The 23,506-nt window shown below is 41.6% G+C and overlaps 1 protein-coding gene across 5 annotated transcripts in view; it reads right to left on the bottom strand.

The window, feature by feature from the left end:
• ZNF462 (zinc finger protein 462) overlaps nt 1–23,506 on the bottom strand; it is an 87,776-nt gene that overhangs the window by 41,505 nt on the left and 22,765 nt on the right. For 4 of the 5 annotated variants that reach the window (XM_062019240.1, XM_062019242.1, XM_062019244.1 and 1 more), the window contains exons 2-3: nt 6,096–6,350; nt 57–5,545 (exon numbers count right to left, since the gene is read on the bottom strand). In XM_062019240.1, the coding sequence (XP_061875224.1) occupies nt 57–5,545; nt 6,096–6,315 (5,709 nt within the window). In that variant the 5' untranslated portion in view covers nt 6,316–6,350. The remainder of the gene's footprint in view (nt 1–56; nt 5,546–6,095; nt 6,351–23,506) is intronic. The other variant, XM_062019243.1, reaches the window with a different exon arrangement.

Here is a 23,506-nt window from a genome sequence, read left to right as displayed (position 1 = left end):
GGCTCCCTGGCAGGGAGAGGGGAGCAGGGAAAGAGACCAGACAGACAAATCCTTACCCTCTCTTGTTTGAAATCTACAAAAGCACCATCTGCATATTTCTGCTTGCTCAGAAGCTGCTTCCTCCTCTCCTGACGTTTGGCACGCTTCTGGAATTCCTCATTGTGACCATTCAAGTGTGCGGTCAGCTCTGCCGTGCTATGCAATTTTGTATCACAGTGTTTGCACTGGTAGATGGGGTTCTGAGAGCGGGTGCCACTTCCCAGGATGGAAAAGTCCCTCTTCAAATCTCTGCTGTGGTGGTCAGTGTAATGCATGCAGAGCAGCTCTGCTGTGCTGAAGGAAAGCTTGAAACACTTGATGCACCGGAAGGGAAGCCACTCAATTTCCTGTGCCTCAGTCTCCACCTCGGGCTTTTCAAAGTCACTTCTCTCCTCGGCTGGTGCTGGCTTTTCATGCTCATCGGCATATACAGCAGTGAAGTAACCCCCCAGCTTGCTCGCATGCTGCTTCTTGGGGAAGACACCAGGATGACGCTTCATGTAGTGGGACACAATACCCTTTTTGCTGAAGGACTGGAAGGAACAAAGTGAGCATTTCTTCTTCTCTACAGCCCTCCTCAGCTCCTCACTTAACTGAGGAGTGTCATCCTTGGGAGGAGATGGAATGATCACTTTATTTGGTTTGTCGCTTACCGTTCTGGAGGCTGCTAAGCAGTGAGTGTAGTAAGCATCAATGTCGTGTCTCTTCTGATAGTGTGCTGCAAGCCCTTTACGGATAGGGTTGGTATAGGAACACAATGCACATTTGAAGAGGTTGTTCTTGCCCTCTGGCTGTGCTCGAACGTTGTTATGTTTGATGCGGTAGTGCCTCGCTATCCCCTTCCGGGTGGAACAGAAGTATTTGCAGAGCTGACACCGGAAAACTGTGTGAGACACTAAATGAGAACTGGAGAAATGAGGTGCTGGCACAGAGACTTCTCCAATATCCTCAGCAGCAATTTCTGGGGAAGCCTTGATTTCCGTCACCATGTCTGGCTCCACTGAGGCAGACACCTTTGGTGGCGACTGGGCAAAAACGTCAAATTCAGGTTGATTGTGGTATTTCTCATAGTGAATTTTCAGCTTCTCAAGCGTCCCATGGGTGTAAGGGCAGAGTTTGCACCGGTAAGCACCATAGCCCTGCTTGAAAATCCTGTTTGTCTCTTCTACGTCATTCTGAGCAATATCATTTGACTGCTCCACATCATGCACAAAGTCTTCGGCAGTGACCTTTATAGATGGGTGCCGTTTCTGGTAGTGTGTGAGGACACCATGAATACGCGTATTAATGTACGGGCAATGTCTGCATTTATATACAGCCCCAGGGTTAATGTCTATATCCTGAGCAAAGTCCGCAGCCTTCACCTTCATGCCGGGATGCTTTTTGCCATAATGTGTCAGGAGGCCATGCAAATTGTTGTATTCAGACTGACAGACTGTACACTGATAGGGAGTGGAGGAGATGGCAGGGTTTGCAGAAGCCAGCTGGACAGTTTTTTCCTGGGAAAGGCTGGGATCCTCTGGACACTCTGCATCCTGATCCATCTGTGATGATGTTATCTGGTCTTCAGAGTCCATCCTGGCCCCAGTTTCATCAGGCTGAGGGATGGATTTGTCAGCAGCATCTTTCTCCTTAATGATATCTAACAACACAGATTCATCTCCATTCATGGCCCAAGGGTGAAAAGCTTGGTAGTGATTAGTAATATCCCAAATGGAAGAGGCTTCAAAAATGCAGTCCCTGCATTTATAGGTCTTTATCTCTGCTGGCATCACCAGGGCAGGAGGGGAAGGATCGGGACCTGCCCAGAGTTTAGTTGCCATATATGTATAGTCAACATAATGCTCGGGATGTCTCCTTTGGTAATGCACAAGCAAACCACTTGGCTCTGTGTGCGAATAAATGCACCACTCACAGTGATAACCAGCTTCTATCAAGCCATCCAAAAAAGCCCATCTCAGAATGGATGTGACAGTGGCCTTCAGATTTGGGTGGTCTTTCTTAATATGCTTCCTCAGCGCATAGAAGTAAGGTGATGTGTAGCTACACTGCCTGCATTTGAGGGCCCTCAGCTTTGATTTGTCCCGCTCAGCGCTGGAGGTGTGAGCAGGCATGCTGCCAGTTGACTTCTTCTGGCTGCGATCGCAAAGGCTTCTTATGGTGGCTGTATGCTGCCTAATCACATCCGCGTTAGCCTTGAAGTCACGATGCTTCTTTTGATAATGAATAAGCACGCCTTTCACGGTCCGATTTCCATAATCACAGTGTTGGCAGAAGAACATTTCGTTCTCAGGAGGATTCACAGAGGTCTCAGATCCACCTCGGCTCAACTGCTGCATTGACACTGGTGGCCTCTGAATAGCAGGAGGTAACTCACCAGCCCTCATCATCGCTGCAGTGGGGGGTGCCTGTCTGATATATTTGGCAGTGACTTTTATCTCTGGGTGCCTTTTCTGGTAGTGGACAAGCACTCCCACAACTGAGCGGTTGCTGTATGAGCAGTGTTTGCAATAGTAGAGTTCAGTGGTGAGGTCTGAGGATGGTGGTGGGGGAGGTGGAGGTTGAGATGCCAAGTTGGACAATTTTGGGGAGACAGGTGTCCCCAACTCAAAAGACATCTGAGCCAGGGCAGAGCCTCTGTCAACAGAGACTACACGCATGGTCTTCTGAATTCTGAAGTATGATGCTTTTTCCTCAGGGTGCTTTTTCTGGTAATGCACCAGAACTGAATGCATGTTAGGGCTTGCAAATGAACACACGTCACAGTCGTAAACAACCACACTATTGACTGAAGAGTCCTTCTGATTTTCACATTCAGGACTAAAACTCTTGGTGGCACTTTTGTTAAAACCAGTTGGCACACCAGCCCCGCGAGCCACAGGGGTGGAGGTTGCCATAGTTTTTGGAGCAGAATTCAAGATCTCTCTCAGTGTCTGAGATTCTGTGTTCAGCCCTTCTTGCTGCTCAACAACATAGCTTGAAAATATCATTGCATTGTTAATTTTCACTGTGGGATGCATTCTTTGGTAATGTGGCATCAGGCTTCTAACATTTGGGCTTGTATAAGAGCAGAAGCGGCAGCGGTAGATCAGATCAGAATGATCAAAGTTCAGTACGTTCATAGCTTCAGGATGATGCTCCCCATAATGCTGCTGCAGGTCTTCAAAATTTGTGTAGTCAATGTAGCACTCAAGACAGCGGTATACTGCACTGTGATCATTGGGATCCAGGATATACCTAAAGCTAAATTTAATATAGGGATGCATTCGCTGGTAGTGAGTGCTAACACTCCTGGCAGATTTGTTGCTGAAATCACAGTGTTTACAGTAGTAAAGCCTGCCAGAATCATTAAACTCTGAATTCTCATTGTTCTGATCGGTACCATACATGTTTGACTGGCTTCCCAGAACTGAGGCGTTAGGGCTCTGATGGTCCTTCATGCTGACAGAAGAGTAATAGTCTTCCTCATCTTCAGATAAAGTAAGCTCAATCTCCGCTCCATTGGTGGAACTGTAGTCATGCTGCATGCTTCTGAAGTTTGTCTCCTTCTGGGAATCATTAGCCTCTCTGCCCCACATTTGCTGGGGTGCGTAAGAACCGGAAACCTCTATCATTGGTTCAGTTTGTTCCTCTTCTCTGTCTAACTCCACTTCTATCTCTACCTCATTGTCCTCCTCTTCTTCCTCATCATCTTCAACATTAATCACAGCATCTTCTTGCTGTTTGTTTTGGTTGATTTTACTCTGCAGATTGCTGGCTATTTCATCAATTCTAGTTCTCTTTTTCACTGGAGAGAGATCTAAGGGGAAGTCATTTGACACCTTCCGAGGGGCTTTTGCAACAAAGTTATTTTTAGATGAGAGCCCGAGGATGGAGGTTTGGCTCTTCTTCACTGTGCTTGCAGAAGAGTGAGCATCTGCCTCATTCTCCTGTGGTGTGTTCGATGGTGGTCCATCATATTTTGGCAAGTTGTCACAAAATGAATGCTTGTGCTGTTGATGAACTCTGAGGCCTTTCAAAGTCGTGGTGGAATAATTGCACATTGTGCATTTGTATGGATGTTGTGAATGGGGCTGGGGTGACTGCTGTTGCTGTTGCTGCTGAGGCTGCATCGGTTCCATCATTCCAGTTGACTTTCTGCCATTTACGTTCCCACTCTCATAAGACACTGTGCTCTCATTCAAAGAAGAGGCAATGCTTTCAGTCTGAGAGTTCATAGTGTCCCAGTCTGATGCTGTTCCTGTGTGACACTGCTTGTGGGCACCAAGCTTTAATGAACTCTTGCAAGTGAAAGGGCATTCATCACACTTGTACACAGCTGTCTTCCCAGACAGGTGGATGTTCTCAATGTGACGGGAAATGCTTCGGCGGTGCATCGTCAGGAAAGGGCAAAAAGGACACTGGAACCTGTTCATGTACCTTCTAAAGGGTATTCCCTTTGTTTCCAATAGTTTGTTGCCATCAGATCCCATCAGTTGCTCTGCAGACATTCCTGAGGCCTGGTGATCCATGGAGTTCAAGCCATTCTCGCTGTCCATTTCATTTAGTTCTTCATCTGAGCTGGAGTCATTTAGCATACTGCTTGTTTCCAGGTCAGCAGAAGAATTCGTCATATCAGCAATTCCATAGCGGGATCTGTCAGACAAATTAACCATGCCTGAGTTGTGAGGTGGCTTAGGCTTTATTTGAGGGTAGGACACAGAAGAAAACTTGGAAGATGTGGAAGAGTTGGGCCTGATAAGGGAATTACCCATAGAACTCCTGAAGTTTGAGACATTGGCATTTGATATGTCACGTCCTGTTGTATTGACAGAGATATAATTAGAGTTTGGAGAGGCACTTTGGGCACTCTTACTCTGTACATCAGGTGTGCTGGTTCCATCTTGCTGCTGCCTCAGGCTTGACAGAATTTTTACCATGCTGCGGTGCTTCTTCATCATGTGGTCACACCAGCGCTCTCTTCGAGGTGTCTGGTAGCTGCACCATTCACAGCAAAAGTTGCCCCTAGACTTTGTCAGGGGCTTGACCATGGATTCCAAAATGCTCCGCTCCACCACCTCTGCAGGCAGCTCCTTGCAGGGTTCCTGCACTGGCACAGAAGCAGATGTTGATTCAGACATAGCAGGAGCAGCAGGAGGAGGAGCTGAACTCTCCTTCAGGTTGTTTTTGTGATACATTTTCTGGTGCTTAATAATCCTCGCGCGCCTGGGTGACTTGTAGGTGCAGAACTGGCAACTGAAAACTTTGCCAAACCCTTCATACATCATGATGTTGTAATTTAGAGAACTAGCAGTTGGTGGCCCCACTGAGCTCCCCCCAGCCTGTGCTCCATGAACCTTGCGTGTGTGCTCTATGAGGAGGTTTTTGGAACGGAAGTAACGCACACAGAACTTGCATTGGAAAAACTTGTTGGTTGGTTTAGGGTTTGGAGCCATGTGCTGACCATAGAAAGTCTGGCTCTGGCTATAGTAACTTCCAGTCCCCATCTGACTTGTTGCATTTTGCCCTAAAATGAGAATTAAGGTGTATATGTAAATAAGTAAAACCAAGTAAAAATGCTTTTTCTCCACCCACCCTGTACGCATAAGAATGCAACCATATCCTGAATAGATAATAATCCCACCAGGATTCCCTCACTTAGTTATGGTGAGGTCTACATACCTGGCAATGGAGAGAAAAAAATAACCATTGTGCATAATTTCTACACATATGACTCTGGTATACAGTTAGGGATATATGATTTCCAAAATGATCTTTTGGGGGAAAAACTGAGTACACTAACAAAAATGAAAATTTCGAGATGGTTCATGGTAGTAAAGAAAAATAATGAAAATCTGAAAACCAATAAGCAATATGAAGAACTATATGAAAAGCAGCTGGGAAATAAAACCACCCTCTAGGCTTGCATTCGCAGAAGAAGCTGTGATCAGAACAAACATGGCTGAAGCTAGCACACTGAAAGTAGTAATTACATCACATTGAAATAAGACACATGTAAAATAGGGAGTTAGAGTTGAGATCTTAGAGATGAGATTAATCTTAGGGTTGAGATTTACCTGCTATTTCATCTGCAATTGTAAATTCATCCTTTACAGAAGAAAACTCAACCTCAGTCTGGTTGCTAGCATTCATGGAACCAGACCTTGGCTGGCTAGGACTTTCCTCAGAGACATCAGTTGGCTGCAGAAAAGCAGTGTGAACATCCTGAATATGAGCTTTTAGGTCTTCATAAGATGGAGCTCGAAAATCACAGCCATCACACTGGAGCACCTCCATGGTTTAGGGATGATCTTTTTTTACATTAGAAAATTCTGTAAAGAAAAAAACACAAGGGAAGGGGGGAAGAAAGGAGAGATATGTTTTACAGAAATGCCATTGTAACAAATCTTGAAAAACAAGCTTACGATGACTCAGTCAGTCCCAGAGATTCTGCAAATACTGTGGTGTAAAACCCAACCACTTACTGTATTAAGAGGCACCAATTCAGATTCACATAAAGTCCTATCCAGGTAACTCATAAGATCCTGACTCAAGTCTACAGACAACCAATTTTCTGACAGGTAACCACTGATTCAATAGATTTTGTCCTCTTGGCTTCTCCATTACACAGATATAGGGCTGCTGTTCAGAAGTTTGTCTTGTTCAAAGACCACAACTCCTATGCCAGAGAAACAATACCTTATTCCCAGTCACACACTAAAATTTGCTATCAGAATACAGTGGCTTCTGCCTTTATGAGACCCACTCTAATCTTTCTCAAAGTTGCCTATCTAAAAGTTGATCCATGGTTCACTGCCACAGATCACGAGCCTTTACAGGAAGATGCAAGTCTTTCTTCTCAACATCCTATCAATCCTGATGTTGGTAAAAAACCTAGACATAACTGCAAGGTGAGATGCAGATACAGGAACCCAAGGTAGAATGACTTGCTCTGCCCTACATCCACCAAGCTTTTTAAGGGCATCTCTACTTTCATTAAAAGGCTTACAGCTTCATTTTGGTCTATGTTGAGAACATGATCTTTGTGCCTTAGCAGACTTGGGAATGGAGAAGGGCTGGAGGAAAAAAAAGGCAGCAAAGGGAATACTGACAAAGTACAAAAGAAGCAGGAGTTACAAAGACCCAGAGACATCATGACTTCCTTGATATACCCAAAAGCCCTGCACACATTGAAGTACAAAGCAACATCAGGTAAGGTCACATGAACTATGGTAAATCAGCTTGTGACCAATTAATTCCACAACAGCACTGTACGTATACACGGTGCCATGAAAGAGAGGAGGCATAATGCACAAGAAGACAAAAGACCCTCCCCTACCCTAGCTGTGCAGTACTTAGGTACAAGAACACCCTTACTAACATAGGAACTACTTCTTTAAGTTTCCACGTGCTGTGCTGGGAAAGGGTGATAAAATGAGCATTTTTAAAAAGGCAGCCAAAAACACTGAAAATTCCTTGTGTTTTATTATACGCAGAGTGTGAAGCTACTTCCACAATGAGGAGAAAGCTCCGAAACATCAAGGTAAAGAAACAAGAGACAGTACTGCATCAGGATTTTGTATGAAAGAATACTTCTTCTGATAGCCTGCTAAAACAAACTTCTAGCAAGTCAAATTCTAGACAGTCTGAGAGGCTCTCCACATATTTACCTACACTACTTTGCAAGCTGCACTGTGTCCTTTCTCTCCCCTTACTCCCTCCCACCACCAATAAAGAAAATGAAGGCTGCACCAGCTTCTTTTCAGCTAACAAAGTTACAATAATCGAGATACTCAAGCTTTTATGTGCAAGCACCAGACCAAATTGTGTGGAAGAGGTTGCTATCTGCTCTGGATCAAATTACAGCAGTGAGTGAAGCCCCACCCCACGTCTCCTTTAGCACAGTCCATTAGACCTGAAAACAAATTTTTCCATGGAGCAGACGACTCCTGCATTTAGAGCACTTCACAGAAAAGCAGATCATCCAGTTTTCACTACCCATCCCCCAAGCTTAGTCCTTTCATCTCAGCCAAACAAGCCACAGCTCTGCTGAATGTGTTTATCACACTTTCAAGAGATATGAGCCCCTGCGTCACTGAAGCTTTAAGACTCACTAAGCTGCCCTAGTCCTCTGAGCTTTGGGAGCAGCCATTTTAGCTCAGACAACTCCTGCACTCAGAGGCTCAGAGCTTCTCGCCTGCTCACAACATGGCCTCACTTATCTCAGCTTCATCTCAAGCACACCAGGCTTTTTCTTTTTTCCCCCTTTTTTTTCCTCCTCCTCCTTGGGTGATGCTTGAAAAATCAGCATCCTCAGAACACATCTCTCCTCCTCCTGTGTGACCTGCCCCCCAAATTGTGTCACTGGTGTCCCTCTGCTCTGCCCCAGCAGCACCTTCTTTCCTTGAGCAGATTGCCTGCAACCATCTCCCAGGGTTGGTTCCCCTGTCCCAAGGATGACAAATGTGACAGTTCATTCCAGGAACACAGCCTTACAGCATCAAGACACTGGTCCAAACTGTCCTACAGGCATAGGCAACATACAGCTGAACTTCAGCTGAGGAGTACGGAGGTGGGGGGTGATGCAGGCAGGGGTCTCCAGCCTGCTCTGTCCCTGGGGAGCCCTCCTGCTTGGCACAGAAGACACACCACCCCACTCCCCTGCCAGATTCCAAAGTCTAATGACCTTTGTTAATCACCAGCCAGCCTGTCTGCATCAGCGAACCCTGCCAGCAGACACACCCTTCACACAAAGGCTGTAGCTATGCCTTTTAAGAGAGGTTCTCTGAAAGCTCCATTGTGTCGAAGAGAGGAAAAACAACATAAGCGCACCCCCCTCCCCACCCCCCCTTCTTCCCCCCTCATGCCCCCCCAAGCACCACCACCCTCCCCTAGCCTTTCAAACATCAGAACCTTCACGAAATACCACCACAAAATGCTTTCAGCTGTCTCTTTTGGAAACTTCAAGCCAGTTTAGAAAATAGAAAACCATAAGGGAGAGCAAACCCAAGGTTCAGAAAAATGATAATCCTGCAGCTTCAAGAGGTAAAAACACCACCACCATCCCCATCTCCAGTAATCATGATCCACTGATGCTTGGAGAAGGTAGCCTCAAAGATGCGCGTTGCTGTCTAGACAATCCTTAAACAACAGTACCCTTCTGCTACAAACTGGAAGAGCTGAGAGGTTGATAGTAGCTGCTGATTACAAAAAACTGAAAGAAATTTTCTAATGGATTCCAGCTTGAATCTCAGTAGAGTCTGTATCATTCTGTATCATAAAGGCAGCACCAAGTCAGAGAAGAGATTAATCTCACTGCAGCTATGAGAAGCAAACATCAGGTACAGCTGAATGGGCTTTAATTTGATGTTTTCACCATGCATCACACTGAAAGCAGGATGAAGCATTTTGTAAGGAATTCTGCTCTACCATTTCCACATTTTTCTTTTAAATTCAGGCATTGCACAAAAATGAAGAAAAACACAAACTGCTAGTTTAAGCTCATATATCAAAACAAACTGGAACACAATGTGTCTTTCTCTCTTCTTTTTTGTCTGCATAGGATGTGAAAAAGAGAGACACCCACCTACCCACCGGCAGAGAACATTTTTAAGTGCAGACGTTAATACGCTGGTAAGACAGGCAAAGGAGACAAAGCAAGATTTGCACATTTCCATCATGACCAACTATAGCAAAGAATTACAAATCCTTTCAATTTTCAAACAGCATAATAAGAAAATTTAGATGAGAATGGAAGGAGTGAGAGGAGCTACCAAATCCACTAACTCAATAGCAGAACAGGAAGTCAGGGGAAAAAAAAAACAAACCGCAAACAAAAAAAACCCCAACCAAACAAAAAACCCCAAGCAAAACAACCAAATACAACCACCATGCAATGAATCTATAACTCCCACAAGCCTTCTAACATATTCACAGCCAATCTCTAGAGACCACATTGCCTACAGATAATGCAACTTCTAAAACACCCTTACTAATATGATGCTAACCTCACCAAACAGATTATTAAAATACCATTGTCTGACTAATTTGCATTTACAACATCTTCTTAAAATATACAGCTTTAACATTTAGTGTGAAAGTTTTCTCATTTTCCTTATGAGTGAAAAGCTTCCAAAACATTGGGCAAAAGAGATTCTCAAAGCCACAGTTTTAAAGACTCAAGGTGAAATCTCAAATTGTCTTTTGACATTCTTCTCTACACTGATAAATGCATGAGAATGTCGGAGACATAGTTGCATTAGATTTCTAGGTTTTTTTAAATCCAAAACAAAAGGTAATTGTGCTTGTTGAACAACAGTCATTAGAGAATTTGGCAGCAGCCAAAGTAGTACAAATCATTATGTTTAAGTTTGGTTTTAAAGCTTCCAAATACAAAATTAATTGTGAAGCCCAAGGCACTGACCTCAAAATTAAGCTTCTGTGGTTTGACTACCCATCCGTTGTATTTTGAGATGGAGTCAGCAGAGCTTCTAGAAGTTAAGAATGTGCACATCCACAACCACAAATCAAAAGGTCAGTCAGACCACACATGTGAACTTTCAGCTCAGTATTAGTAACATTGCACGTAAAACAAAGGAATCTGTGATTCTCCATGCCTTCCTACAGTCAGATGATCGGAGGCATCTTCATCCCTACCTCCTACACATGGGTTGTACACACAGCTTTCATTTTACTGTGCAAAGTGGAGATGAATGAAATTCCTTCACTTGAAGTGTTATCAAGCTTGGAACACACTGCCCAGAGAAGTGGTTGAGTCGTCACCCCTGGAAGTATTTAAGAGACGTATAGATATGGCACTTAGGGACGTGGTTTAGTGGTGGATGTGTCAGTGTTAGGTTATTGCTTGGACCTGATGATCTTAAAGATCTTGTCAAACCTAAATGATTCTATGACTGCATTATTCTATGATGTTACTCACCCCATCACACTGTCAGAAACACTGCCAAACTGCTTTTAGCTGGACAAAGTCCTCCAGGAGATGCAGCATGTGTTAGGGCCCTGAGGGCCCCCCCACTCTCCTGAACAGCCCTCCTAGGGCTTCCCCATGGCCCAGGACCCCATTTCAGCCCCTGGTATCCTCAGCCCCCCACACCTGAAATGCCACCGTGCTCTGGGTGTCACCAAGCCAGTGTCCCCTCATGGCCAGGCCCCAGGGCAGTTCCCACTGCCCAGGGCTGAGGCTGCACCAGGGCTGGTGCAGTGGGACAAGCCCAGGCTGCCAGGCGCTGACCTGCCGCTCCATGGGGAGCCCTGGCAGCTCCCACATGGTATGTTGTGTCAAAGCAGATCAGCATGAACAAAATGTCTTAGCAGAAGCTGGAATCAGGCAGCAGAGTCCTCTCTTTCTTTCAAAACATACAGGAAGCTTCAGAATTGGTATAATCTCTCTGACACCTTTTTGTTTATGTTGGAGATCAACCTACCAGAAATAAACTACCAAACACTACAGCAATGTGATTAGCAAGGAACTAATTATAGACATGAATAAGTTTTCAAAACTCCCATGAGTAACACCACAGGCATTCTTTCCTTCCAGAGAAATCTGGGTTTTACAAGGAACCAATGCCAATAGCTATGGTGAGGACCTTTCAGCTGTGCCACCTCAGCTCCTGGCCAGGTTCAGCTCACATATGACGGAGCTGCTCTTCTGATGTCCTTGGGTGTGGGGTTGTTTTGGCCTTTTCCTTTTTTTCCCTCAACACTTTTTATAACATAAGAGCAGAACAGGAAAAATAAGGACTAAATAAGTAAAATCATAGGAGCAATGGAAAAATTTATACATTTGAGAAACTGTAAATCTGAAGGCTATCCCAACTGGAGAAAGTCAGCCTGATCTTTCATTTATTAAAAACAAACAAACAAATAAACAAAAAAAACCCCACTAAAAAAAACCAAAAAACCCCACAAAACGTAATTTGTGAGGAATTCAAAGAATAAATTCAACTCTTAACTAACAGTCAGGCAAGCCTACCTAACTCACAGATCCTTTTTCGATGACACATTCCAGTCAAACTGCTGGGATTTTTGGTCTTCTGAGGGCTGTCTTTGGAGTTAATCTTCCAAATTTGTATCCAAATAAACTAAACTGATACTTTATGGTTATTTTCATGTAAAGGACTTAAGACAGAATTTTATCACCAGTTAACAGCTTTTATTATCAAAGCCCTTATCCTGATGTCCAGACTTGCATAATTTTTTACATTTTGAAACTCAACAGTTATACACGAGAGAAATATGTCAGCTCAAACCTGTGATCCTGTTCCCTATTTCTTACAGTAATTATTTGTTGACCTACATGGAAATATGCATTGCAATATACGATATTTTCAGGAAAGAACTTATACTAGAAATGTACTAAACATGGCCTCAAGTTGTGCCAAGGGAAGTTCAGGATGGATATTAGGATGACTTTTTGTTGTCAGGTATTGGAATGGTCTGCCCAGGGAGGTGGTGGTTACTGTCCCTGTAGGTATTTAAGAGGCAGTTAGATGTTGCACTTAGGAAATGATCTAGTGGTTGGTAGGACTAGGACAAAGGTTGGACTTGATGATCTTAAAGGTCTCTTCCAGACGAAATGACTTTATGAAACTCAACAATAGAAACAATGATCTAAATTAAGCAGGCACAGACTCATTTGTTTCCCTAAAATGTACTTATCCAGCCACCTAAAGACTGTTTGAACCTAGTGTGCTCCAGGTCCAATTCCACAAAAGGTCTTCCTACTACATTTTCGTTTTACATTATATTCTAAACTTTTCAGAAATCTCCCAGTCCCAGAAAACAGAACAACCAATTGTTAATCCCTGTACAATTACTATTTAGTTATGTTCCTGAATATGTGCATTCATTTAACATACTTGATATCATACTAAGCATCACAGAAAAGCTACTGCATAGCTTGGAAAATCTTCCACATTTTAGAGGAAATAGAAACCATGTTACTCTTAAAGCTTGTGGAGGAGAGGCTACATAGTGCTAGCCACCAGAACCATAGGGGGGTTTTTCAGTTGAAGAAGAGAACGAGGATTCAGAGACTCTCCAGTCTCCTCCAGTTCGAGGAACTTAACACATAAATAACTTGAAACAGGTCCCAGCGATGGAAACATTGCTATCAGCTCAAGTGGTTCTCCATGATTGTAACTTGCCCAAAGGAATGGACAAAAAACAAACAAAGCCAAAACAAAACACAGTTATTGAACATTAATCCATATTAGCTATCTCAATATAAGACCCTAGCAGAAGAAAGGCAGACCATAGATTTTACAAGGCGGTATGAAAGAAAGGATAATCAGAGGTAGAGGAGCACAATGTCAGCTTCTATGAGTTATCCCAAGAAAAAGACTGCAGTCCTCAGCTTCAAGCAAACTTATCAAACTGATAAGTTGTCTCTCACTATAAAACATAAACTTCCCTAGCAAGGAAGACAAAAGTTCAAGATGGCATACTTGACCTTACACCCAAATATTACTTGCAAGGAAATTAAATCAGAAAAAAAAAAGTCAGATATTAGTAACTGAAATACAAAGAACATCAGGCTGGGGCTTTACTGATTCAAGTTATCTAAATGTTGATCAGTCCTTTTCCATTTCTTAAAAATAATGTCTCTTCTCCTTTCCTAGGGCTCCTAGAATCTACATATACATCTTTTCTTTTTAAAAAAACTACACAAAGAGGCTATCTAAATGCCTTCTTTCAAAGCATTCTTTCAAACATCAAATGTTTAAAATAAAAGTAGATTGCAAATAAAATGCCACAATTTAATTAAAAGACATGCAGAGTATAATTATTATTGTCTTTCCTCCCTGAAGGTTAGCTGTGAGGCATTACATGGTACAGAGCATGGGCAACTTAAGCCTTAACATGGAGAACTCCACCTTGAGAAAGCTCTAGAATCTTAAAGCTGCTGCTCCAAGTGAGACTTTTCTGATCTTCTGAACTACTTTCATGGAAAGTTATTAATCCTTACAGAAATCAAAAATGCTCTAAATATATGTGAGAAACTGTACATCTAAGTGGTCACAATAGGACTTTTCTCCTTATTAAATATGGCAAGTACTTAGTTTACTGTACAGAGGTAGTTATAAAAGTGCAAATACAGACACACACTTTTGTCATTTTCCTGTGGTTCCCCAAAGTCAATAAACACAATACTGTTTTTATCCCATGTTACAGGAAGATGAATGCAACAACATTTTTACTAGGAAGGGGGGAATTTTTATCACATAGGCTCCATTATGTCTTTTACAGAACAAACTTATTCCTTTCCTACCAGAAAGCTAAGAAAAGGAAGAAAATAAAAGCATGCAAAAAAAAAAAAAAAAAATCAACATTTTTCCCAGTAAAAATCTTAAAATATCTGTTTCAATCTTTCCAGCATTTAAGAGGAAGATAGAACAGCATAGGGCAAAACTCTAGAGTAGAAATGTGGTCTTCCACTTGGTTCCCATACGAAAAGCTCAAATAGTACAAGCCAACTCATTCACCTCGCTGACACAACCCAATCTCTCAATGCTTTCTTCATACATGTATGTGTTCCAGAGGCAAGTGTGCTGGCCCGACCTAGAAAAATAGGTATCGTAGCCAAGCTGCATGGTAGAAAAGTACCCTGCTCCTTAGTGCTCCGTATGTGGCACAATGCCACAAGAAATCCAGTTCCAGTGAGTTAAGAGAAGTGTACTTCCTCTTATATGTGGACTTGGGAGAGGAAGATGTCAGTAGGTGGTGCTGAAGAACACGGCAGCACTCTGGTTATACAGAAATAAGTCAATTCCTTCTCAGGCATTGTAAATAACATCCTGTAGGAGCTCTTTACACAGAGGATGCATTACCAGACTCACCCTGGAAAGATCAGGGTGAGGAGCAAGCTCCTCAGATTGTCTTAATCCCTGCAAAGATCTCTTTCTTGCTAAGAAAAGTCAGAGCTGTTACAAAGGGGGTCCTGCTAATACCAAATCACATAGAACAAACTCAGCCACATACACATCATAGACATACACTGCTAAACCATGAACTGAAGTGGGAAAGAGCAAAGCTGTGACTGAAGGCAGAAGAGATTATCTCCTGTTGGCCATCTGCCCTTAAATGAACCCTAAAACAGACTTGCGTGGTCTGTAGTGCTTTTAAAAGTAATTTTGCCCTTCACCCCGAACTACATATTCCATGGTCTCTTACAATGCTGTAGCTGTTAAGTGACAAGCATGCTTTAGAGGGGACCACTGTTAGTTTGCAAGGAGCACAGTGTTTTTACAGAGGCTAAATACAGCTTATAAATTGGTGACAAAGCTAAACCACGGGAACACATGAACTGCTGGATTATTTTAGGAGCCACAGAATTTTAATCTTAAGAGATCTGAGATTAGCCAACACAACTGGTTTATAACACAAGCAGGCACTCTCAGTGTAGTCAGAGAAGTAGATATCAAGACACTAACATTCAGAAACCACAAATGACAAGGCCAAAGCTCTGCTCTGGGGCTGCTACTGAAAAATGTCTTCAAGAAGGCAGAATAAATAGACGTTATCACCATCTCTAAAGACAGATGTGAAAAGATGCTTTGCTGGACACATGTTCCTACTTGAAGTGCAGAGACTGGACCCATGTCACAGCAGTGGTGTCAAGAGACTGAATTCCTTCAGCCAGAGATCATTTCTACTATAGCACCCAGTTTGGTAGACATTGTAGACTCTCTAAGTAAGAGAAGTTTACAGGGCTGTCAGGAACTGAAGAAACATTGCATGGATCAGATCCAAGTAAGCCAAAGCCCACTGCCTGCCAATAGGAGCTAAGCTTAGTAAGAACCCTGGGGATGATGCAGCTGTCTCTATCAGTCCATCTAGAGATCCAACATGCTCCAGAGGTACTCCTTTAAAGGGTTAACCCCATGCCAAGAGCATGTGGAGAGGATGAAAAAGGGCATTCAAAGGAATGTGTTTAACCCTATAAAACCAAAGCACCAGAAGTCATGTTTTGTACCAGCAAACAAAGCTGAATAGAACAGCAGATCACCTCAGGCAGATCTAAACCTACTTCACGCACAACTCTAATTCTAAAGCAGGATCTATGGTTGAAACTCGACTGGAGAACAAGAAAATGCTAATTAAAAAAATCTATATTGTTCTGCTTTCCCAGCCTACTCTTCTGTAACACTCGAGGAGCTCCATCAACGTCCTAGCTATTTTGACACCGTCTTTGTCTCCAGCTATCCCTCCCCTTCCCCCAAGCTTCCTGCTGTATTTGACATTTGCTGGGCAGCAAGCAGAAGCCTCCCTGTCAGCCAATTCATTTCCTCAGGTAATACAAATCCATCACTGACCCATTTATAATGCCAGACAGAATACACAGTTTTATTCACTCACTGACTCACTCATACTATGGCAGCCAACATCTCTGCCCCAGGTAGAAGAATATACTTTTCCAGTATTTGGCAGACCTCAGACTAGTGGTTACCACTAGGGTCTCATACTTCTTCCTGCCACTCCTCCCAAAACCTATTTTCCTCTTGTGCAAGTGAAGAGTCTCTGTCTCAGTGTGATGGTGGTGGCAGCAAGATGTTAGTCTTATTACTGACGATTGAAAAATATTACTGCTGAAAAGCAGAACAAGAAGTTGCAGCTAACACTTACATTATCCAAAATACTTTACTTTGTTCCAAATAATGTGTATGTGTGTGTATATATATATACACACACATATATTTATATAGATATGTAGTCCATTGGATTACATGTTGGGATGCAATATATACACACTGGAATGCAGTATCATGAGTCCAAATGAGAACCTTGTCTTTTACTCCCCTCCCCCTTCAACCTCCATATCCACCCACTTGGTTTGTCCATGAAATGAGTTTTTGCAGTTGGTGTAATATATGAAGCTGAAGTACAAAATTTTTAAAATAGCATACTGGCTCAATCATCAATTCTGTGATACACAGTTAGCAGAAAGCCTCGAGAAGAAACTAAGTGGAATATCTACAATACTTCAAGGATGTGTGTGCAAGGAATTCATAGTGATCCTAGGATTATGGATGATAGTATCTATGAATTGACTAAGTTTATGGAAGTTCTCCAGGTGAAAACATTCAGATCAAAGAGGCATTAGAAACTATTACATTAAAAACAGGTAAAGCTGCCATTCCCTGTCTATAAAAGTAATACTTTGTTATGCAGGTAATAATTAAGAAAAATCCCCATCACAAGAAAAAACAAAACCAAAACCCAAAAAAACCCAAACAAAACAAAAAAACCTCCACAAACCAGACCAAAAGAAAACCAACCTCTGTTAACCTTATTTCGTCTTTCCTGTGGTAATCAGTCCTTTCCTCTGACTACTCTGGACATATTTGAATTAAGGAGAAAACTATTTTTAAAGCTGAGTTGTATCAAAAGTGGTAAGATGCTGAAGCTGCTAATGGAGTTCTTTTTATCCATTTTGCTTTAAATAAGCCATTAGAGGCTCAGCCACTAAGATCCAATTTATTTTTCTTCCTCCTAAGAAATACCCAAACAGGAAATGGACCATAAAGAAGAAAAAATAACTCAAGACTTTCTTTGTAATAAGGTACATGGGTAAGAGGGGCTGAGATTATAACCAACTGCATCCTTCAGAAGCTACAACCCTTGCAAGTATGTAGACATTACAGAACTATTGCAGCTTTTTTCTCTTCTACAAGTAGTTTACACAAAACTTTGGGAGTTATCCGCTCTGGTAAATGCTTTACACAATCAAGTATTTTGAATAACTAGGAAGGTAACAAAATCCTACTTTGGAACAAAATAGTCAGTTCTCATTGTCATAAGATTAGTCTCATTTTGAATAAATTGGAACCACTTGCTTTACTCTAAAGATACAGAGTTAAAGCTAATAAAAGAGAACTAGGCACCAAAACTTTATCCTAGAATATGTAAACAACTATCAAACTACATATAGGGAAAACAGTGTCTCTTGTCATAAGGTAAGTTCCATTCAAGACTAGTTCATTTACATAGAAAGTGACTCTTTGAGAGAAATTAAAATGAGACCATGAACATACTGTTCTTCTATTTCCCAGCCACTCATTCTGTTTAATCCAGTGAATTTTCAACTTAACTTCTCAAAATTTACAAATACTTCATTAAAGATTTTAGCTCCCTCAGATCTTCACCCATTTGAAACCTGGCCATCATGTTTTATTAAAACACTTTGAAAGAAGGTGGCATTTCTTCATTATGGAAAAACAAAAACATAAGATGGCATACTTCAGAGCAAATCTCCAGATAAATTAGTTTTCTTAACCTTTGGAAATTTTTGTACCTTGGAAACAGAACCCAAATGCTTGGGTTTTATAAGAGGTAGGATACAGAAAACTCAACACAGGTCCCCAGAGAGCACTCAGTCTAAAGCAAGGTAAAGAATGGAAGAGATTTCCAGTTCTCCTGGCCTAAGAGAAAAGACTTCTTAGGTAAATTCAAGATGAAATGACTTTTTGGAAAATCAAAAAGGGCCTAGTCAAAAGTGGGCGCTTCTCCAAATAGAAGAAACCCACCAAGAGTCTTAGAAAACACCCAAGATTCAAGAAAAGACAGTCCAGTGTTACCTTAGACTTCACCAGGATTTTGTTTTGAACATAATACTGACAAGTGAGAAAGAGAAGCCTGAGAGGCATTAGGTAAATGGACAAGATATGGTCTCATTAGCTTTGTCCTCAGAAAATCTCTTGATTTCATTGCAAATGCGGGTCTGTTATTGAAGATTTGTGGATCAGTGGCTCTTCAAGACAGGTATTCTGCATTTAGCTACAGACAGAAGCCCTAGCAAAGCAGCCTGGGCAGCAGTTCTCCTCTCTCCTCATAGGTACAGCAGCTATTGTTTCAGCTGCAGAGAGTAACTGCTCCAGAGATATTCCCTCTCTGGAATGGAGGGAACAAAACATCTTGACTGCCAACAGCTCCACAACTAAAACACAGAAATATAATGATATCATTGCATATCTGCATACAAGGCTGATCCACTTCACTTGAGAAGGATCCACAGTCACACTGTTCCCATTAGAAGCCTTCTGAAACTGACCTCAGAATGTCTTCCGACAAACACTTCATCCATCAGGCCATCCTGCATGTCACACCAAAACATGTGTCAGAAGAACTGGTAGAGACATCACATCCATACTTGTACATGCTTTTGGATTTAAGGAGAATTATTTCAAACTGCAATACCTTTGTCTAAATAACTCTATAAGTAGACAAATTTGACATTTACTATGCACACAAGGTAGATCAAAGTAGACATAATTTAAGCTAACAATGATGCCAAAAAACATTTTAATAAATACCCAAAAGAACCCAGCAGACTCAAGCCCTGTGATGGTTTAAAACACCCAAAAGAACTTTCAGTTTCATGAGATAAAAACAAAATTATGAAATACAATATGCTTTTCAATTAATCTGAAAACTTCAGAAGTAATGTTATGAAAGCAAAAGCAGGGTAGCCTGGCTCACAATGTTTTCAACAAAGAGAAAGAATATTCACCTGTGGTGAACACTGCAATGTTCTACAGTCCCAAAGCAAAGGGTACATAAGTGGAACAGGGTTTATTGATTATAGAACCATTTAAAAATAGGAACCAAAGTTTGACTTAAAGGGAAGAAAATTATAAACTTCCCAACTTACTGCTTTTCCAAGAGGTATACATAAATATTTTAGATAGATCAAGTGTCATTGAATTCTCCGGCTCAAGAGGTTTTAAAATAAAGCAGGATTACTTCAAAGCAGAACCATATAAAGAAATTCCTTTTTCTTCTTCTTACTAAGGGAACAAACATGGAAACAAACAAGAAAAGAAAACCAAAACACCTAAACCACAAAGACTATAGACTCAACTGTTATAAAACTGTATGTTCTCAGATTTATGCTGGTTGAAAGGGACAGGATGTAATTTTTCAACCACGCATGGAGAGGAGATATGGACTATCAGAGATAAGCAACACATGTCTCTTTTCAGTAGAGTCCAGCTAAGCGAACAGCCCTTCAGACACAGAATTCAGCAACACCATTTGCCAGTCAGGTAAATTTCCTCCCTATTTTTTAGTCCAAAAAGCACCATACATGATCCGTATAACACCAAAATATGAACAAAGTGTATTTTGAGGCACTTCATTTATGTTAGCCAACATCCTTTAACTCTATAGAAAAGAAAAAAAGAATATAATGATTCTTGTAGTCCATTCTAGACTTCTTTTCTCTTTAAATCTCATTTGAATAAAAGGCATTTGTACTTTTTACCAGTTTCTTGCAACAAGCATTCATGCAAGCATGGGTTCTTGCTTGCAGGAATGTATGCAGAGTGAAAGCTTCACATTAATTTATGACTTCATTGACAAAAGAGTCTATGTCAATAGATATACAATCAGTCCTGCAGAAATTTCATCTTTCCTTCTGCAGTTTATAGAATACCAAAACAAGACAAAAGATGGTAATCTCATCTTTCAAGTTTCCATTCATTTATCACAAACAAGTAATTTTAAGTCAGCAAAAGTGACCTGCTCTCAGAGAGATAACAGACTGAAGTATTCTCCAGGTTTTCAAATAGCTTCAAATTATTGAACAAAATCTGAAGACTCACAACCTATAGGCAATATGTAAGGAACATAAAGGCAGCATTAAATCTATCAGGTAGCAATACTGACAATACAATAGTTACAATATACAAAATACAATAGTTACTACCTATTTGACTCATACAGCTTCAGGCCACACAGTTGTAGGCTCTCTTTGTGTGAAAAGCAAGGTGAGTGAGTCTGAACTGTGGAGAACCTTCTTCCTTTTGCTGGGTAAGGGAGACACATAGGGAAGTGAAGTAGCCTGGTTCCAGGTCACACAGCTGGTCTATGGCATGAACCAGCAGCAGAAAGTGCTGGGTTTCCAGGCTTCAGCCCTTCCCTGTTACACTACACTAATTTCTGTGCCCCTGCCCCTGAAACCACACTGCTAACTTCCCACAACAGCTACAAATGAAAGGCTCTCCAGCAGATAAAATTTCAGGAGCAGGGGTAAATCATACACCACACACAAGGATATAACTGACGCTCTTCATTCAACTTTGTATTTACTGGAGTTGCCATTCCAGCTTTCTGCACAGAATCCAGGCCTTTTGCAGAAGAATTTAGGTCAACTCAGCAAATGTCTGCAGAGTTGAGAGGAATATCGGGGGAAAGGGAGTTTAGGGATAGTGAGCATCTAACCCTCATATTACTCAAGATTACAGGGGGAGGAAGGACATGGAAAAAAGAGTGGGCATCCAAAAAGGGAGCTTTATATGAGGATGAAGGAGTGACAGCTAGAAAGAAAAAATCCTTATATGGTCTGAGAGGCTTTTCTCTTAATATAATTTTGCACAAACTGATGAATCCTTCTACTCTTACCAAATTCTTCTAAATAATAAGAATCTTACTAATAATTCTTCTGTTCTAGCAAATGACTGGACAAAAAATATCACAACTTACTAGAAGTCATCAAAGGGAATCTTCTTTATAGCACCTTTATAAAAATATGAGTAAGTGGGACATTCTAGGTCTTCGTCAATGTCTTCAGTAAGCAGGACATATTCAAGACCAAAGAAGAGGAAGTTTGATTTAATCAGACCTCCCTTTCACACATCCTAGCTGGAGCCACAAAGCATGTGCACACTTCCACTCCACCCTGGCTAACAAAATTTATTAGAATAAACCAAGTAATTAGTTTTCACATGCTGACAGTTGCACCTACCCTTCATTGTTAGGACATCACCTCAGACAAGACCCAGATATTTTATGGATTTAAAAAATCCATAGCTGAGAGCTATGCACAACCTACCAAGGACACATTTAATGTGAACCCAAACTCTGCAGAAGAAGCTCAGAGACAGAGAGCTGTCTCTGTAGTAATCCAAGATACTATACTTCTGGCATTCCTGTTGAACGAAGCATACTGAGCATGCTTCATTCTATGCCTGCAGAGCAGAACCAGCCTGAGCTCTGCCAAAGCCAAGTGTGTCATGGGCAACTGTGACTGTTACTTTGCCTGGGCAGAGATATGAAGTGGTATCACCTCTTCTTCAGATTTTTCTTTTTATTTTCCCCTGTAGTTGTCAACTGAGATATACAAACATGCTTGCTGCACCTGGAAGAAGCCTAGCTAAAAATCCAGTTTGTGTTTACTATCAGGTGCATCAGTGAATCAGGGATTTTTTTTTTTTTTGGAAACTGCATCTGCCCACTCCACGCAGTCAAAACTCCAACCTTTTAGCACACTACCTTGGAGGCAGCATACAGGCAGGCAAAATTGTGCACAACTGCCACCGGCACAGTTTCTGTCATGTCACCTGAGAGAAGCCTACTCCCTGATGGTTTGCATCATGCTACTGGAAGAACCCTGACTTCCCACCTATGTCAGCCCAGCTCACAATTACCAAGTGAAGTCTGGAAGTTGATAAGACATCAGCATTTTGAGGAAGCATGCAAAAAAAAAAAAAAGATTAAATCTTTTTCATTTTTTTTCATCCCTACTTTTATAAGTGATCAAGAATTGTCTCTTCTTCTTTTCTTAGATTGTTTGGCCAAGTAATAGCACCTTTTCTTTTAAAATATCATTCCATTCCTTGTCTTCTAAGCTGCACTCCTGTCATTAAACCTTAAATCTCTACTTTTCTGCCATAAATAATTCTTCTCATTTTTTCTACTATTGCTTCTCCTTCTCCAGGTCTTCTAGAAAATGAAAACCGATCATCATCTGCTTTTTCCACAGCCTAACAGAGAGTAATGCTGGTGAGGTGTATCTTGAAGGTAGCTCTGAAGTCAAAGGAGCTGGTGTTCCATTTCTTCTGAAGATGTTTGGTGTGCTGGTCATTGAGCACTCATGAAATAGAAGCCACTGTTTTTATCTCTTAAGAAAGGAGCACATTTTCAAAAGTAGATGGCTCTGCCCAGAACTATTATTTCAGAAGGACAGAGATAATGAGGGAGAGATAAGGGATGGCTGGGAAGAACTACAGGAGACGCCACCAGAAATGACTGACAGTCATCTGGTCTTACCATCTCTCAACCCTGCTGATGATGAGGGGCCTGCAGAAACTGGTATCTGAGGCTGCTGAAGTCTTGAATTTCTTCCTCTTTCTTTTTGAGGAACAAGACTCCCTTTTTGGTTCTCATTGTCTGTTGCTATGAACTCAGTAACTGATATAACTGTGGTCAGTCAAGATACTGCGTGTGTCTGTGTGTGTGTGTATGCTATGTCTGGATGCTCAAAAAGGCAGCCTGGTATTTTATTTTTAAACTTTGGCTCCTGTTGCACAGCCCCACATATAATGGCTCCACTCCTGAAGGCTGGATAGTCTTCTGATATCAGTTTTCAAAGAAAAACAAAGCCATGCAAACCAATAACACCAAGAGAACAGCAGCAAAGCTCACTCCTACAGATTTTTGTTCCCTCATAGAAAAACAAGAGATCATAGAA

This window comes from Colius striatus, chromosome Z (genome assembly GCF_028858725.1).
Source record: "Colius striatus isolate bColStr4 chromosome Z, bColStr4.1.hap1, whole genome shotgun sequence".
Classification (NCBI taxonomy): Eukaryota; Metazoa; Chordata; class Aves; order Coliiformes; family Coliidae; genus Colius; species Colius striatus.
The sequence above is the reverse complement of the archived record's forward strand: the minus strand, read 5'-3'. Positions and strand labels throughout refer to the sequence as shown.